Genomic DNA, 19,578 nt, shown 5'->3' with positions numbered 1-19,578 from the left:
TTTTCATTGTGACACTGCACTGGTTGTCATGGATCTTTACTCCTCTTGCAACTTTGGTGCTGTTTTGACACTTCAAGGCCTGTTTTGCTATTGTGCAGCTGATGCCCTGTCCATGTGTATATATTCCATATTGACAATGAGTGTTCATGCCAAACCCCAGCAACCATAGTCACATCTGTTTGTCTGCCAAGCATAAACTGGCATCTGGGGCTACATATGAACAGCATTTTACCAGAGGACACCTTTTGCTAGGCGTGATATGCTGACATCTTTTTATTAGTAACTCCATACAATAGGAGGACAAGTTACCTTGACTTACATTAAACATTATCCTATTTGGCATTGCATCATTCAGTCACTGTAAGCAGTACATCAAAAGTCAAGGTTTTAGGCAATCTGGCCTTAAGATTTTTTTTCAGTATTCTGTTTCAATGTAATCTTGTCTGCTGCCTCTTCTGACATGCCAGGAAGCTATTTATAAATGATGCCTTAGACCAGGCAACAAATATTCAGAAAATTTAAAAAAACTGCTGCCATACATAATTTTATGCTGGTACATTTTAATCTGCAGAAACATTTTGCTGAGCTAACCTGACCAATTAAAGGTCACAGTGTGTTCTGTCCTGACAATCATAAGTAGGTAAATTATTAGACTAGTGTCAGAGTCCTGGACTCTCAAGCTGGAGACCTGAATTTGGATCTCATGCTGTCACATCTTATGAGACTGATGGGGAATTTAGACTCAAATAAATATGGAATTAAAAAGCTAGTGAATAGTAATGGTGATCAGAAAACTAGTTTGTTGTTAAAGCCAATTCAGTTCTCAAAGGCCCTTCAGAGAAAGAAATTTGTCACCTTACCAACACTGGCCTACATGTTGCTCCAGACCCATCAGTGAGGTTAACTCTGCTATCCATCCTCTCTTTGAAATTCAGGGGTAATTCGAGGTGGACTATAAAGGTCAGGGTTTCAAGTGGTTTCAATATCCTGTGAATTAATTTAAAAATACATTGAAATATTATGAGAACCCCTTCAGTTTATTTCCTCTGGCTAGAGCCAGGATATTTCTATCAGCTCAACAATAGCTAAATAAGGAAACATGCATTGCATCCTGACTGGCAGAACAATTAGGCTCCAATTGACAATTCCTCAATCAATCATAAAATGTTACAGCATAAAGAGTGACCATTTAGCACCATTCCCATTCCATTTGGCCTCACTCCCCAACCGTTTTCTTACATTTTCTTCACGCTATTACCCAGTTCCCCCTCTTTTGTTTCCATCTTGCTTTCCCATTCGCAGGGACAAGTGAGCTTTGAGGTCGTCCAATTGTGGACAAGGCTGTGACATTATTGGAAGAGACTTTCAAGAGGGTCAACAAGCACGATATCAGTACCCCATATGGCCATCAGGAATTTCAAAATACTTCCAGATCCAGCCTCTCTTTCAGCAAATTTAGGTGCAACTCATCCACCCATTCTGGAGTAAAATCATCTGGTTATTGAGCATAGCTGTTCAACAGATAAGACCTGTTGTGGACAGGGGTGACAAGAACAAGCTGGAAGTAGATGCTGGGGCACTTCAGCATTTGGAAGCTACTGGTGGTCTCTGATGGCCCAGAAATCCCTCCCCTAAAATTTTTGCCTTGTCAGGCCAATCTTTCTTTCAATCCGTTGACCTTAAGAGATCTGCATGAAGCACACTTGGGCCATAGGATATCATTCACAGCATTGCTTATAATGAGTCTAAACACTATGACATCAACAAGTATATGCATACTATATATAAGACTTCTGAAATGCTCAAAAATTTGCATCCTTGCATCAGCCTGATCCATTATTTAATTCCTGTGTGTGCATCGTAATGGGAGCAGCCAACATGAACCTGTCACAATGTAATTGCACCCTCCCTACAGTTGAGATACTGAAAACAAGGAGTAATTACAACATGACAAGTCTCTGTTTTGAATGTGGACACATAACTCTGAATGTAAACAATAAAGGAGCAGCCAAGCAGTAATGGGGGAGAGGACTTTTCAAATCTACCTTAAACCTACCTAAAAATGTAATTTTTACATCTGTTTTTTTCTAATAGGCAGGGTGCGATTGTAAATTAGAATTTAGTGAAAATGTTTTTGCCATGGGGGCATGGTGAAGAGTTGCCTGACAGGAGGGCAAAAGAGAGAGTAGGGTAGTTGGATGTGTGGGCCTGCACTGATAAAGTGGAAAGTCAACAGCTGAGATGGAGTAAAAGAGGTAAAGGAATGTAGCGGGATTACAATAGAAGGGCCAAAGACCGATTAATGTAGGCTTGTTCAGGCAAGTTCAGAGGCTGGGGTGAAGCACGGAAGAGTCCATTCTGAGGACCTTGACGGCACAGTGATGCCCCAGGAGAGATTGGTGAGCTGATGAAGAAAGAAAAATCAATGAGGAATTGAAATAAGATGTTCTGAGAGCTGCAGCAAACAGTCAGAATCAGATTAATTTTTTTAAGTGCATAAAATTAAAGTTTCAATGAGGCACATTTTCCACAGATACTGAATGTATCACAGAAATGGCTCTGCAATGCAGGCTCTTAATTGCTAAACAGCTTTATTGTAGAAACTGTGTTCTCTGCTCTCACCTTAAAATATGAGGTAGAAATTCCTTTCAGTGTGTTTTTGTAGCAGGACTTAGGCTGAGTTTAACTTAGGCTGAGTTTGAAGCATACACATGATCACAAGGGCAGAAAGAAGAGTCCAAGATATCTGAAAGTTATTACCTAAAACAAAATAATAAAACTACCAGCATTGCTTCTGATGTTAATTAGCAGCAATGTGGCAGATCTCTTTTAAGTACACCTTGGCTCCAAGCATCTATCACAGGATTATAGAAAATGGTAGGCACAAGAGAAGCTGCAAGCACAATGTGATTTTCAAACCTTGCTTTTAAGTTTTCGGCAAAGAGGTCAGCAGGAGAGAGGTCTTCTGTCTGTCAGGTGGTAAGAAGATCTAACCAGCTGCCCTTCCTCTTAATGGCCTGACTGTAAAGCAGGGAGAATATGAAATGGCAACCCACATAGCCCTTCAACAGAGACCATGCCACAAAATCAGTAAGTAAGGAGGAATCCAGCTCCAACGTGTGTTTCTTAGTATATGGCAATGAGACCGTTAAATTAAACATGCAGTGAGCACTTCAGGGCTCTGGGTTCAACTTACTTCTTCAATGGGGACTCAGACTTCTGGCATCTTAGTCCTGTGGTCCACTAACCTTCTGGCTAATAAAGCATTGAAGGAGTGTCTAGACTGGAACTTCAAGAAACTTCATATGCTCTCCTTTTGCACAGAGTTGTATCAGTGCTGGGGCACAGTTCCCTGAAAGTTCCTTTGAAGAGGCATAGACTGCCTTCTCTCAGAGTCACAGCATGCCTGCTCACCCAGCAGCCTCCGAATTAGTGACGCCATTGCTGTCATACAGCCCGTTTGACCGTACTACCCTGGCCAGACAGAGCCCCAGCAGTACATCCCCCTCCTTCATTAGGCACCATGCTCATATCAAAATCCCTCCATGGAAGTTCAGCAGGCTTCCATGTCTCAAGGTGTAGCCATTGAGAAACCACATGGGGAGAGCATTCAAACCAGTAAAGAACCACACAAGACACACATTAGAGCCTACACAAAAATGAGTTATGTGCGATTTAACAAAATCAGTAGTGGAGTCAGTTCCCAATGAAGTAAAAGACTTTATGGTATTGTCGATCTGCATAATCATTAATGTAAATGGAATGCACATGTTGTGTGGTTTGGAGACATTAATGTGGTAGGCCTGAGCAATGGGTCAACTGGTATTGGGATCAAGGCTGGATTTGATCGAGAGAAGTTCTCCTTAATAGTTTACTGCATTACACACTCGAGTAGCTCGCAGTGCTGTTTAACAATGATCATCTGCTTCTCCTGCTCCTCATCACCCTTTCCAACTTTTGCTCATCGCTTCTCACAAATCTTCAAGACATCAATGGGCTGCCAATCTATGAATGTGTAGTAAACTGACTGACACTAATTTGAAGGAGCATGAGGTATGGATATTCAAGAGCTATGATGGCTTTCAATCCCCATGCCATGCAGTGCCTGTTCTGGTGCTAGTTTTCTAGTTTTCATTTCACAGTTACACAAGTGTCTTTCTGTAGTTACGCAGCCAGTTTACACCCTATACCTCTGTAAGTCTAGGTATGATGACAGATTACATGCTATAACACCTCTTGTACCCTTGTTCCTTGTTTTGCAGCCTCTGCAGGTCATTAATGTCCTCTTCATGTGGTAGCATGAACAGTAAATCCAACAGCCCCTGCTTTGTACTTGTGAATGAGAAGAATCAATGATACAGGTGTCACCCTCACCAAAGCACACCCTTTCTAAATGCTTAATAGCCTACTGTGTATGAAACAATTGTTGTCCAAAAATACCCCAGCAACCTAAAGCAACATCTAATTGGAGAGAAGGCCCATGTTAAATACAACTTCTAAAAATTGCTTCAACTGCTTCCTTCATCATTTGCTGGGCAGGTTAAGGTGATGACACTTGAGTATATATTAACACCAAATTTAGGGAAGGGCCCTGATTACAATATTTAAATGATGCCTGTGTTTGATGCAGGCATCATCAGAGCCACCTGTTGATCATCCAGACCAATATGGCATGATTTGCACTTCTCTCTACATTGCATCCCACATCTGAATTGAACCGTGTGTTGCATGCCTGGCATCATTATGACTGAATAATAATTCCTAGCCTGATTACAATCCATTTTGCTTTTCCTTTCATAATTCTGCCAGAGTTACATGGGTTGGTCTTGCTATGCACTTAATCTGTTACAAAGTTAAGACAGTTATTTCAGATGTTCTCTTAACTTTAAGAAAGGCAAAAAAATACCAACTAGTTGGATAATGGAATGTATTCAGACTAATTACCAACCAATGAGAGGACTGGGGAGGAGAGTCAGAGGTGATGTAAGGAAACTTAAAGCAGGGTTAGAAACCATACTTCTTTGAGCAAGTTTTGCAAATATGCAAAATTGAATTTCTCTGACTGCTTTTTTGTTGTTGAGAATTTCATCTTTTGTTTGGATTTATGGATGACAACTTGGTCTTGTGTCCACTTTAAAAAATACCAAAGATTTCATAAGCTTCCTGGAACACTATGGAGCATTATTGAGTCAGAATATGAATAACTAAAGAAATTCATATTGATTTCTTTTATTTTATTATCTTTCTACAAAACTATTACTCTTCTGTATCTAATATGGTATCTATTATATATTTAATTATAATGTAGGTTGCTCAAGAGCAAGGGTTATATGGAAAGGTACATATCATTCACTCTAATGCCAGAGCATTTTCTCAGTCTTATCCATGCTTTTCTTCTTCTTGGCCATGGCTCAAAAAAAAATTGACCACTGAACAACTGGCAAATTATTTTTAAAAAAGTGATCCTGTATAGAAAAGATTTCTACTGTTTGTGATAGGAGAAAATATTGGATCCTGCATTGTTAGGGTTATGGTCTGGCCTCTAATCAGGAAAAGCAAAAGCAGGTTTTTTTGGTAAGTGGGCTGGGTTGCTAGTTGGATAAGCAGCAACATTAACAATGTCACGCAGCTGGATAGTACTGCAGTTACAGTTGGTGGACTTCTTCGTGTGAGCAGGCAACTGTAACCAGGGCAGATGTTTTATAAATGCAATCCTTGCTGTTGCTTGGTATCTGATGTCCAGGTTAACAAAAGAGAGCTTCACTGTCAGAAAAAGCAATCTTAAGCTTTGATAGTGATAGTCTAAGTAAAGCTTGGATTGGTGTGCAGTACTGAGGTGTAGTCTTCATACCTGATAGAAGTGCTGATGATTACTCTCATGTTATCATAGCATCGACCCGACACCATCTGTTTGGTTGAGAGTAAATCAACCTCATCAGCATAGCTGGACTGTGCAGAATGAAGAGTATATTCTCCCCTTGTAAACCAGACAAAACTGCAAGATTACAGGTGGTAATGCAATTTAAATGTTTGAACTATGAGTGGCAAGCACTTATGAGCTCATGTTAATACTGCCAGATTTCTAAATTTTCAAGATAACTTTGCCACATTGGGAGTGCATTGGTGTGGGTGGGAATTGGGTGATAGCAGAATATTTAAAACCAGAAGCAATTAAAAGCTCTCTGGTAGGTGTGAAACATCATGGTCAATATTTCTTGACAGATTTATTGAGTTGTTCGTCTCAGTTCTGAAGGTAATAGACCAGTCATATGACTACCAATTCTGTTTTATCTCCCAGCAGAGACATGGTCGTTGCTTGTCTTTCACATTAACTACTCTGCAAAGATTATTATTTTTGATGACAACTATTGGGTCTTTGTTGAAAAAGAGGATAGGATAACATAACCATTCACTGAAGACAAATAGTTGCTGCAGCACAGCATATACACATTTACTAATATCAGATATTTGTAGTTCCTCAGTAAATCAGTTACTCACAGCCACAAGATGCTAAATGCAACGATTGTGTTGTCTTATTGGAATAAAATTGATTTTAACTATGTGGGATACAGTAGGTATAGCAGCCGCACATGCTGCTCTTGTGTGGAAGGCAGAGTTCTATACATACATACTCATATACATGGTACACCAAGCTCTGCTCACTGACCCAATGAATATGATTTTTTTAATGATTGAAGAGAGCTTTCAGTTTTCATAAATAAGCACTTATGCCTATAAGTGTTTATGGATTATTTTTGCCTGGCACATAAGGATAATTTTCAGCAATAATCCATGAAACTCTTTTATGGGTGTATGTGAATACATTCTGTGGAGAGAAATTGTGAACATCCTGACCCATTCTGACAAGGTGGTCAGTGTACTGAGGTTTGGCTTGATGGCGAGCATGCATTGACAAATAAGAAGTATTTCAGTGGTATTCCATTAAGTGATCATCACATACAGTTTTCACAAGATGCTATGGCATTGTAAAGGACTTCAGTATATATTATTAGCAAACAAAGTAGTGCTTTCTTCCAAAATTGGGATATGACTAAGATACAATGGAGATTTAATGTGAGATTTAAAGAATTATCCACAATGGTTCCCTTTTGAGGACTTTATAGTCTTTCCCATGTTTTCTTATAAACCATAGCAGGTCCAGTAATATGAATATGAAGGATATATCATGTTGAATGCGTAAGGTGAAATTTAAGGTTATATTGAACACCCTGCTGTTTTATTGGCATTCATAGTAAGATCGTGTGAGGATTCATTCTGGTATTAGTGGTGTCAATACTGTAAGGTGCAAAGTACTCAGATCTTGATTGACTCGGTAAACACAGTGAATCTTTTCCTGGCCTACACAATAGAATGAAGTTGGCATGCATACTGGAGAGGTGTTGTACCTGAGAGTTTATAACATTGACTGCTGAACAGGGCTGTCTTCTCTACCTTACTTCTTCCACCAGATTGTTTACTGCCTGTCAAAGTGAACTCTTTGGAGGTCTAAACCTGGAATGACCTACCTGCCCAAGCACTAGAAATTGGGCGCACAAATCCCAGTCCTGTTACAGTTTTTATTTGTTGGTTTGTCCTATTTGAATTTTATAGGACATGAAATTTGCAAATTATTGTTCTAGAACCTTTGTTTCATTGGTGGATGAATCCAAAGTGAAAATAACAAGATTTGTTGGTAGCAGTTGTTTTCTATTTGGAAACATAAATTAACAGTTTACTCATAGACTTGAAACTATACAGAATTTGATAACATCCGATTAAACAATTCTGGATGAATGCTTCCAGACATTGTTCCAAACATCCTTGGCATAAAATTTGCTCCGTTGGAAATTTCTGGATGCTTGCCCCTTTATCATGCTGCAGGGCTTTGAAGTTACACAGCAGTATTAGATTCACTGTCCCTGAACAGCAAGCTCCCACTCCTAATTCAAGTTTTAAACTATAAATATTGTTGGCAACATGGTTTCAGCCAAAGGGCATTAGTTTGATTTTCATTCATTCTTTCAGAGAATTTTCTGGGATCTTTGCACTTTGGCCAAGGAATTAGTTATGGTGCATTTCTTGGTGTATAAAACAGCAGCACAGACTGCAGGCACCTGACCCAGGAAGCCTAAGGCCAGCCCCAAACTGGCATTATTTACATCATCTGGACAAGCTGCTGATATCGGTCACACTTGCACTAGCAGTTGGCCATTTAAAAAGATGAATTTCATGCGCCGTTCTCACCGGCAGTAATCCAAAGCAGTTGCTGAAGGAATGGGAGAGACTGCTGTAGTTACTGGAGGAACCATTAATGCAACATAGCGCTCCAATATGTTTTAGTTTTTAGTTTTCAGTGATGGCCACAGACTCATACCACAGCAACCACACAGTATTCAGAGCAACATAGGCCTGGCTTGTGCTCTGCTCTTTAGAGGCCAATTTCCCAAGGAGAATGCAAAACAAGGCAGTTGCTAATGAAGCCTAAAAAATAACCTGGCCCAGAATCAGTACCTAAAATTGATCTTTATTTCACCTGTTTTAAGGATATAAAACAAGCATAACAAAGTACAATTTCTGGGCCATGTTCTTTTAAATTATAGATTGTATCCAGATTTATTGTGGTAGAAGCCAGCTGGGACTGGACTCTGTGTATAATCTAATATCTAATATTTTATCCGAGAATGAACCCAACATAAAAGACTAGTCTATAATGAAAATGTTGGTTAAAGAAAAAATAGCAGCTAGGGCCATTCTGCTTAAGGATAACAAAATGCCCAGGTCCAAAATAATTTCCTTAAGAGAAGTGGATTGCATTGGAACACTGAAATGATGTAAAATCTTATTGTGGAAGTGGCTTTTGGCCAATTGTGTGCATTTTTGGAATAAAATTCAAACAGTACACTGTTTCAGATGCACTTAATCAATTAGAGCATGCATTCCATCCATAATGTCTAAACGTCAACTCCCATTGTAGCAGAGTTTTCAAACTCCATATTCACTTTCACAATCATCCTGGACACTTTATTCATTTAAGTTTAGTTTACCCAATTTTATAAATTATTTTCCTCTTTATTCTTTGGAGATACTTTTCTGCCACTTACCATTCTTGACTTAAGCTAGCCTGAGACAGCCAAATGCTTCTGTGTCTGTGCTAATCCTGCTTGAAGGCTAATCACAGAATTGTGTAATAGTTATGTGACTTTACCAGTTTCTCTGATTTCCCATTCCTCTGTATGTGAGGGAATTGCCCTCCCACTCACTAAGACCCAGCAGTTTACCACAAGTGGACCCTAACTTATGCACCATTACCGCTGTTCACCATTGGTCAGTGTCAACTCTGATTCAATGGTAGCATTCTTGTTTCTGAGCCGGAGCACAGTGATTCCAGCTTCACGTCAAGCCTTCAGCATGTACTTTTGTTTGAAATTCCAGAGCAACATTTGGATGACACAGTTTCTCTTCTCAGATGGAAAACAGATACCAAGACACTATTAGAAAGAGAGCAAGGATGTTTTCCAGGGTAAATCTGGCAGCAGCTTCTGGTTTAGGCAAAAGTTTATCTTAATTGAATCATCCACAGATTGCATTTAAACATTTTCTGAAATTACTGTACATTTCAATCATTGGATGGTAGCATGAGGTGTTATTGCTTCTGTTTCTCCACAGAGGAGAAAACATTACTAAGTCCAGTAGGCAGAGCATGATGGTAAATGTACATGAAGGGAATACAGAACTAAATTTTATCTATTTTAATGCAGGGAATCTAACTGGTAAGGTAGAAGAACTCAAGTTTTAATTAACATGTGTGGCTATGATATTGTTGTTATCACTGAGAGGGCTGAAAGACAGGCAAGACTAGCAACTCAGTGTCCCGGGGTACAGAATTTTCAGCCAAGACAGAGGAGAATGTAAAAGAGGAGGTGGCATTGCACTCCTAATCAAGGAGTTAGGAGGTCTATAATACACCCCCATCAAAGAGACAACACCTTTTTTGTCCTTCATTTCTGCCCATGTCCTCATTTGAGGAGCCTACTAGGATATCCTCCCTCAATGCAGAAGTAGTGCTTTCCTTGATTAGGAGTGCAATGGCTGGGTACTGAAAACCTGTGCTCACCAACTGGCTGGAGTATTCAAGGACATCTTCAACCTCTCACTGCTGCAGTCTGAGGTTCCCACCTTCAAAAGGGCAGCAATCATTCCGGTGCCCAAGAAGAGCAGGGTGAGCTGCCTCAACGACTATCACCCAGTAGCCCTCACATCTTCTGTGATGAAGTGCTTTGAGAGGTTGGTTATGGCTAGAATTAACTCCTGCCTGAGCAAGGACCTAGACCGGCTGCAATTTGCCTACCACCACAACAGGTCTACAGTAGATGCCATCTCACTGGCTCTCCACTCTGGAGCACCTAGACAACTGCAAGACACAAGTCAGGCTACTGTTTATCGATTACAGCTCAGTGTTCAACACCATCGTTCCCTCAGTACTAATAACCAAGCTTCAAAACCTGGGCTTATGTACCTCCCTCTGCAACTGGATCCTCAACTTCCTTGTAGGGAGACCAGTCAGTGTGTATTGAAAATAACATCTCCTCGTCACTGACTATCAACACCTCAAGGATGCATGCTTAGCCCACTGCTCTGCTCTCTCTATACAAGACTGTGTGGCTAAGCACAGCTCAAACACCACCTATAAATTCAATGATGCCACTGTTGTTGGTAGAATCTCAGATGGTAATGAGGAGGCTTACAGGAGTGAGGTAGATCGGCTGGTTAAGTGGTGTCACAACAACAACCTCACACTCAACATCTGCAAGACCAAGGAATTGATTGTGGACTTCAGGAAGTGGAAGTTGGGAGAAAACACACCAGTCTTCATTGAGGGGTCAGCAGTGGAAAGGGTGAACAGCTTCAAGTTCCTGAGCGTCAATATCTCAGAGGGTCCATCCTGGGCCCAACACATTGATGCAATCACGAAGAAGACACGCCAGTGGCTCTACTTGGTGAGGAGTTTGAGAAGATTTGGTATGTCACCAATGACTCATACAAATTTCTACAGATGTACAGTGGAGAGCATTCTGCCTGGTTGCATCACAGCCTGGTATGGAGCCTCCAATGCACAGGCTCGCAAGAGGCTGCAGAGGGTTATAGACTCAGCCAACTCTATCACCGACACAACCCTCCCCACCATCGAGGACACCTTCAAGAGACAGTGCCTCAAGAAGGTGGCATCCATTATCAAGGACCCTCACCATCCAGGACATCCTCATTACTACCATCAGGGAGGAGGTACAGGAGCATGAAGACCCAAATTCATCAATTCGATTCAGGAATAGCTTCTTCCCACTGCCATCAGATATCTGAACAATCCAGAAACACTACCTCATTCCTTTTTTTTTGGGGACTACTTATTTATTTTTGTAAATTTACTATCTTTATGTCTTTGCATTATACTGCTGTCACAAAACAACAAATTTCATGTCATATGTCAGTGATAATAAATCTGATTCTAACAGTCAACAGAAGATATAGGAACACCTGGACATAGACAAAGCAAACAGCACTCTTCTGGCTACAAAAGGGAGTTGCTACTTAATGAATGGTTGCCTCAATGATGGAAGAGATTGTAAGTGTGTTCCCAAGGGATCAATAAGTCTTGACAGCTAATGAAGAAGTGACTGTAGGAGGCCATGGGCCCACAGGGTCCCACAGCTGCCAGGAGGTTGCCAGAAAGATTTCAGTAAAGGCATGAGCACAAATGCCTGCATTTTGGAGAAGTCAACAATGAGGCCTATGCTTACTCTGGTGAGCTGAAGGAAAAATATACAAAATCTTCTCTTCTTCAGTATGGTGACCTTAATCCTGTAGTGAGCAGCAAAGAGGGAGATGTGGCAGACATCAGGAGCAGCAGCTTCTGGAATGATCCCGAGCCTAGAAAGGCAAAAGTAACTTCTTTTATTAATTCATTTTTGGGATCTGGACATTGCTGGCAAGGCCAGATTTATTGTTCATACCCAGTATCCTAGAGGTGAGTGGCTTGTAGGCCTTTTAAAGTGGATATAAAAGCTAGACCAGGTAAGAGTGGCATATGTCTTCCCAAGCAGGATGTCAATGAACCACATAGATACTTACAAAGGTACAGTAGCATTGAGGTCGTCATCGCTATTGAATGATTGGCTTTTTAATTCCAGATCATGGATCAGATTTAAATTCTCACTGATGGCACAGTGGGATTTGAACTCTGGTCTGTAATCGTTAGCCCAGCCCTCTGGATTGCTACTAGTTTAACCACTGGACACCATCATACCCTGTGATCCTGACCCCAGTGAGCAAAGCACTCCAGACATGCACAATGCTGTATTTAATGTTCCAGTGGTGACAGATCTCAGCAAGGGACCTGTTGGACCTTTAAACAGCATGGTTTCAAGACTTCATGGTTTGTTAAACCTGGTTTTCCTGTGAACAAGTAAGAACTTTTTCCAGAGTTTTTCAGAGCAATGAAGTTGAAAACCTCACAGTAGACACATTTTTGGAACTGTTTTGTGCAGGAAAAGGCAAGCTAGGGGGATCAAAAATCCTGTCAAGAAACAAGGAGAGAAATTTCCTGACAGCCACCCACATACCCAGGGATAAAGCCATAATTGTTATACTCTGGGTAAGCCCATCCCCAGCAGCATATCCCAATTGTTTTGGAGTTGTTTGAATGAATTTCTTGAGTTTCAGCCAATGTTTACTCTTCACCAGCATTACAAAACAAAAAGGATTATCTGATCATTATTTCATTGCTGTTTGTGAGATTAGGTTGTGGTCAAATTTGCTGCCATTTCTGTCTATTGCAACATTACAACAGGGACAATATTTCAAGCTGTACATCATTGGCTGCTGCTTCTGATATCAGTCTTTGAAGTAAAACATGTTGTGGATAAAGGGAAACCAGTGGATATACTGTACTTAGATTTCCACAAAACATTTGATAAGGTGCTACATCAAAAAATGTTGTAGAAAAGAAAAGAAAAACTGGTTGGCAACCAGGAATCAAAGAATAGACAGTAAAAGTGTCCTTTTCAGCCTGTGGTGTGCCACAAGGATCAGTGCTGGTGCCTCCGTGTTTTTCGATTTGTGTAACTGATTTGGATGAAGGCACTGAAAATATTGTTGCTAAATTTGCAAATGAAAAAGGAAGTAGGAAAGCAAGTGTGATGATGGTATCTAGAGACTATAAAGAAATACAGATAGGTCAAGTAAAAAGTCAAAAAAAATCAGACATATAAAGTATGAAGTGGTAAATGTGAAATTGTCGATTTTGGCAGGGAAATTAAAATGCATATTGTCTAAATAGTGAGAGAATGCAGAGCTCTGAGATGCAGAAGGATCAGGGTGTCTGACTGCATGATTTGCAAATGATAGAATTCAGGAACAATAAACAATTATTAAAGCAAACAAAATGCTATAGTTTATTCAGAAGCAAACAAAATAATAAGTAGGGAGGTTACATTTTAGCTATGTAGGGAATTGGTGAGATTGCATTTGGAATACCTTGTACAGTATTGGTCTCCTTATCTAAGGAAGGATGCTAATGCATTGGAAGCAGCTACTGCAGTCATAAGGTTGAACAGCAAGAAACAGGCCCTTCAACCCACCACGTCCATGCTGACCTCTTTGCCCATCTACATTCATCTCATTTGCCTGCATCCAAGGTCCATATCCTTCCATGCCTTACTGGACCAATACTGGAATGGGTTGGTTGTCTTATCCTCCTGTGAGAAGTAAGAGCCACTGAGATGAGCTAAAGTGCCACTGATTGTTGGCAGATAGAGAAATGAGGGTTGGCTCTGAGATGTGAACAGACCAAATATTGTTGTATGGTCTTCCCTCATCAGAATCACAAGAGTTGTATGTTGCAGCATAACCTTAATGCACCATCCTTTAAATATTACACCAACTGAACAGACCCAAAATCCAACAAGGATGTCACGGTAACCACAGAAGTGTGCCCATCTCAGAGTCAAACCTCATTCCTCTATCTGCCAACAATCAGTGCCACTCATCTGTTCAAAAAAATCTACTAATGAAGTTGTGCTCTGAAATCATTTGTCAGGGACTTTCTCTACAGAACACAAAGTGCTAAACAGGAAACTACCATGAATATCTGGTATGAAGTTAACAATTGAAAGACGTTGTGCACTGTTATTTTTTGTAAAGAAACCATTGGCTGTAGTGCACTCTGGGACATGCCAGTGTCATGAAGGGTGAAATTGTAAATGCGAGTTCCTTGTATGACAGTCGAACAAAGTAAATGTGGCCGTAACTGATGTCATAATTATTTGAAGAGAAACTACTTTGAGTTATTACTTTAATTAAGTAGTATTCAATATTTAGATTTGCTACAGTGTTAGATTTGTAAGCCAAAAATAAACCAGGTGGCCATTGGAGCTGCAAGTATTCTAAAGATGTTATTAGATTGTAATGAAATGTCAGTTATTTTTACTTTGAAAAATGTCACTGGCTTCATCTCTTGAAGGTATCAGATTATGAAATTATTATTTCTTCAATAATATGAATTCTATTAATGTTTAAAAGGGAAAATGCTGCAAATATGATGCAGTCAATTAATGCCTACCCTTAATATCTTATTTGCACAAGTACATCAAGCCAATAACTATTTTTGATACCACCTCACATGTCATTCATTCCCATGTGGTGCTAAGAATTCTTATTTCATTGTGAAACGGTATTTTGAAAGTGAACATTTAACATTGCCATGGCCAGTAAATGACACCATCAAATTATCAGTCTCTGATTGTCTCCACTAATTAGTTTTGGATCTGCCAATGAAGCAAAATATTTCCAGAAATTTTAATTGCTTCAAAAAAGTGTTTAGCCTATAGCTTAGCATGTCACTTTCTGGAATTTGCTCCTCTCAGAACTTGAGTTAAGCAGACACTTTGGTGTTACACTGGGTGTAAATTTTCTGAATTGTTTGTCTTAGTAAAGACAGCAAAGCTATCAGCAGTTGATCCTGTTACTCCATAAAGCTGATGGCAATCTCAGGATGTTTTCACAAGGGTAGTTTAAATGTGGAAATCCCAAAGTTGCTACTGATGCAATGCTCATTACTAGCAATGCTGTTTACAATTTACTCTATCCAAATCCCGGAAATCACCTGAATTAATGGGGATTTAAGCTATTCATGAATGACACTGTAAAGTATCCTAATAATCTTTGCATACATAGCAAATGAAGTTTGATGCAGGAAGTGTGAGATAATGCTTTTGGGTAGGATTAATAAGGGAAAGGTAATATAAATTAAGTGATAGGATTTTAAGAGGAACAAAGATCATTAGGACTTACATAGAAGGTGGCAAGCAAGTGAGAAACCTGACAAAAAGCAAATGGCACCTTTCACAAGGAGATTAGTGTTTTCTAAACACTAGCCCTCAGCCCTCTAGATTTGTGATCAGTTCTTCCAGAAGAGTATCAAGATAATACAGAAGGGATTTACCAGAATGATACAGAGAGGAGGGACCTAATTATGTGAGAGACCAAACTATTTCTTGCAGAAGGTGCTCAATGTTGTGCACAGCTTTGATGAACTAAGAAGGGGAAACTGGCAGAGTTGTTTATAACCAGAAAGCACAACTTTAAGGTGATTATACAAGGAATCAGAAGCAACATTTGTTGTGAATTTTTATGTATTTGTTCCCGAGCCAGATGCACCATATGATCGGCCAGTCTAAATTGTCCCTGAAGCAAGGAGCAGTTAGGAATCAACCACAACATTGAATGTGGGTCAAACTAGGCAAGGATAGATGATGAAGTCACAGGAGACTACAGATACTGTGTTTCTTTCTAGTTCATACTGATCCACTCAGGTTCTCTCACCTCCTCCTCATTCCAAACCTCCCCATCCCCCCCATTACCCAGTGTGTTTCTCCTCTGCCTATCACCCACACACTTAACCCACTGGGTAACCGATCCCCTCTCCCACTTCCCATCATCCCTCCCTTGTCTGTTTGCACCTTCCTTACTTATCAGATTACAGAATCTGCAGCCCTTTGTTGCCTCCAATTATTATCTTCCAGCATTTGTCCCTACCTCCACCCTCCCCTTCCCCTACCTGGCTGCACCTGTCCATCATCCCCCTACTCACCTGGTTCCACTCATCTCCCGCCTCTCACACACCTCTTTATACTGGCCATCTATCCTCTACACGCTCAATCCTGGTGCAGGGTCTTGACCCAAAACATTGATTATCCTTCTGCCTCCACAGATGTTGCCTGACCTGCTGAGTTCCTCCAGCAATTTGTTTTTCTTTCCCAGGACATGAATGAACTAGATGGCATTATTACAACAATCTGGAAGTTGTCATGGTCACTACGACCGCCACAAGTTTTGTTTTAAATTCAGAATTTATTTCCTCTACTTACATCCCCACATGCCATGATGGGATTTGAACTCATCTCACTGGATCATTAGTTCAGGCTACTGGATACTCGCATAGGAATATACCATCTGAAAGGATAGTTGAAGCAGAGCCAGTTGTGATTTCCAAAAGGAAATTGAATAAATATTTGAAGGGGGAAAACTGCAGGGCTGTGGAGAAAGCAGGGTTAGTTGAATAGCTATGCTCTTGAGCCAACAAAGGCACGTTGAGCCAAGAGTTCAATAATCCTCTGAATAAAATAGCTCCTTCCAATAACTTCTTCCTCACCTTCCATTATGAGGAAAGGAGGCTTACTTTAAATAGTCCACTGGTAGTTAATAATACTCCCCTCCACTCCATTGACAGCCCTAAGCAGACCTTTCTACATCTCCATGCATAGCATTTCCAATTGTTGGAGTTGCAAATAGGCTGAATGATAAATATTGAGACTGTGGGCTTTGACAAAGAATGACAGGTGGATATACACAATAAAAGGGGACAAGCATCAGAAGACCAATTTTAAAAAGGCAGATTTTCAGATCTTCCCATGGGCTTTGACAAGTGCAAGGACCTGACTTAATATTTTGAAACTGATTATGATCACATGACTTAATACAATGCTCCCTTTTCATAATTATAAAATGTCATGTATCATATGTGTACATATTAATTAAACTCCGAAGACACCGTACACATGTAACCTTTCAATCATCCATAAAAACACCTTCCTTTACCACAACATACTTGTTCAGCATACCTATAGATCAGTATTGTGTGAATTCAAATGTCAGCTAATATAAATGTAAATGATATCCTGAAAATCTCACACCTTCCATTGTTACATATAGATGTATTAATTACGTTTTAATAAAATAATGGGTTTTTAAGCCCATGGTTTCTTTGATCTGTATATTAAGGGAAACATACGTTTTAAACCAGAGGTGGTGTGATATTTTAAATATTGACATAGTAAAATGTTGTAATTATATATGCTCAAATGATGAGGGCTTGTTAAATACTAAATTAAAGACAAATAAATTATTGGGAAAAAGTATTAAGCAGTTTTCTGTTAACTTTGTTGGAAACGAAATTTCCATACATTTTACTGATGGTGATTGAAGGTAAATATTATTCAATGTATGTATATATAAAATATGCATGTATATGTAAAATGGTGCACATCACTCCAGCCATTTAAAAAAAATATACTGACATTTATTTGTGAACAAAAGTCACATTCACACATGCTGCACTTTTCTCATTTGAAGTGCCTTGTTTCTAGCTCCCTTTTAATCAGCAAATAACTCTTGATGCATGCGATTTTGAAACATTTCTTGTTATTAAAATATATATGGTTCACTCTCACCTTGGTTGGTGATCAAAATGGTACTCCTTAGAAAGACAAATGGTTCATTTATGCTGATGGAACAAGGCTGCCTTTCAGACTGTCATTGATTTTAAATTAAAAAGTAACTGGTATGTTCTACATGAAGAGTGACAACAATAACAAACTAGTCCTTACTTAGTGCTATTTGTTGCAAGTATAGCATGTCTTTCTATGAGAAAATAAAAGATGCCTGAGTACCTTAATCTCTGTGATCAATAGTGTAGATATCTCAATGCAGTATAACAGATAATCAATTCTTTGCAAAATTACTGAAGCAAAGCTCTCAGCTAAGCCTGTACCTTGGGTGCTCATGGGGTCTTCAGGTTCAATTGGAGGTCTATCTAAAAGATTCATTTCAGTTTTTGCCCGTTTGTGCCTTAATGAATGCGATGCTGACAGTGAAGTATTAGTGGCCAATTGAAATCTCAGCAACTGTATTGTAATCCCTATAGATAATTAATCTCCAGCATTTGCCTGTCAAAGCAGTGCTGCCTGATTTTATGTGGAGCTGGAAAGATTGCCAGTTTTGAAAATTAAAAAGCATTCCTTTTATATTATTCATTCTGGTAACAATTTATGATGCAGTTTGGCTGCTGAGCAGTTGTCCAAAAGCATAATTATGTTTTGATATAAACAAGATTGGTAGCTTTATTATGCAGCTACATCTTCATTGTGGGTGTTTTGATTCAGGGTTAGATCATGCAGGTTTTGTGTTTATATGGAGACAGGCAGCAGTGTTTTGTCCCAGCTAATAACTTTCTTTGATAATTACTTGCAGACAAACAAACGCTCACTTCGGATCACTGTGCACAGGAGATATCAAACGCAGACGAAGAGCTGCACCTCCAGGACCTGTGGCTGCAGGTATTTCACGTAGGCAGAATAAAATCAGCAGATTGAAACCCTTTAAAGATGAAGTAGTAATATCCATTCTGAAAGACTTTCCAACCAATGGGTAAGGTTGTGCTGCTGGCCGGCTGGTGTTTCATTGGGAACCACCAGCTATCTGCAGTGAGCGGCTCTGCCCTTCCTTGCTGCCATGCCTGTGCATTGCAATGCAGATCTGACCTCCTGCTCTGCTTTTGGCACTGAGTCCAGGGGTGAGTCCCCCTCATATTGGGATCCTTAGCTTTATGCCAGGAATGACTGACATTTGTAGAGTGAATAGGGTCACGAACCTTGACAAAGTGCAGGTATATTTTATTTTCATGTGGGTGGGTGGGTTAGTAAGGTCACAGACAACACAAAGATTGACAGAGTTCTGGACAGTGAAGTTGTCAAAGGATACAGTAGAATTTTAGACCAGTTACAGATATGGGCAGAGAAAATGGCAGATAGATTTTAATCTGGGCACATGTGAGGTGTTGTACTTGGAGAGTCAAATGTAAAGGGAAAGTATACAGTTAACAGCAGGACCCTTAACAGCACTGATATACAGAGGGATCATGAGGTCCAAGTCCATAGTTCCCTGAAACTGGCTATGCAAGTAGATAGGGTGGTAAAGGCAGCGGATGGTATGCTCGCCTTCATTGGACAGGGCATTGAGCACAAGAGTCAGGAGGTAGTGTTGCAGTTATACAAAACATTGCTTTGGCCACACTTGGAGTATTGTGTCCAATTCTGGTTGGCCCATTACGAGGATGTGGTGGAGGCTTTAGAAAGGGTACACAAGAGGTTCACCAGGATGTTGCCTGGATTAGACGGTATGAGCTACGAGGGGAGGTTGGGCAGACTTGGATTGTTTTCTCTGGAGAGTAGGAGGCTGAGGCAAGAC

The 19,578-nt window shown here is 40.0% G+C and overlaps 1 protein-coding gene across 1 annotated transcript in view; it reads left to right on the top strand.

Annotated features, from left to right (window-relative positions):
• The window catches only part of gpatch2 (G patch domain containing 2), a 210,538-nt gene that overhangs the window by 170,749 nt on the left and 20,211 nt on the right, over positions 1-19,578 (top strand). The window contains exon 9 of the mRNA XM_052011432.1: positions 18,583-18,668. Coding sequence (XP_051867392.1) covers positions 18,583-18,668 — 86 coding nt within the window. The remainder of the gene's footprint in view (positions 1-18,582; positions 18,669-19,578) is intronic.

The sequence above is a fragment of the Pristis pectinata genome, chromosome 3 (assembly GCF_009764475.1).
Source record: "Pristis pectinata isolate sPriPec2 chromosome 3, sPriPec2.1.pri, whole genome shotgun sequence".
NCBI lineage: Eukaryota > Metazoa > Chordata > Chondrichthyes > Rhinopristiformes > Pristidae > Pristis > Pristis pectinata.
Note: the sequence above shows the minus strand (reverse complement) of the source record. Positions and strands in the feature narration are given on the sequence as shown.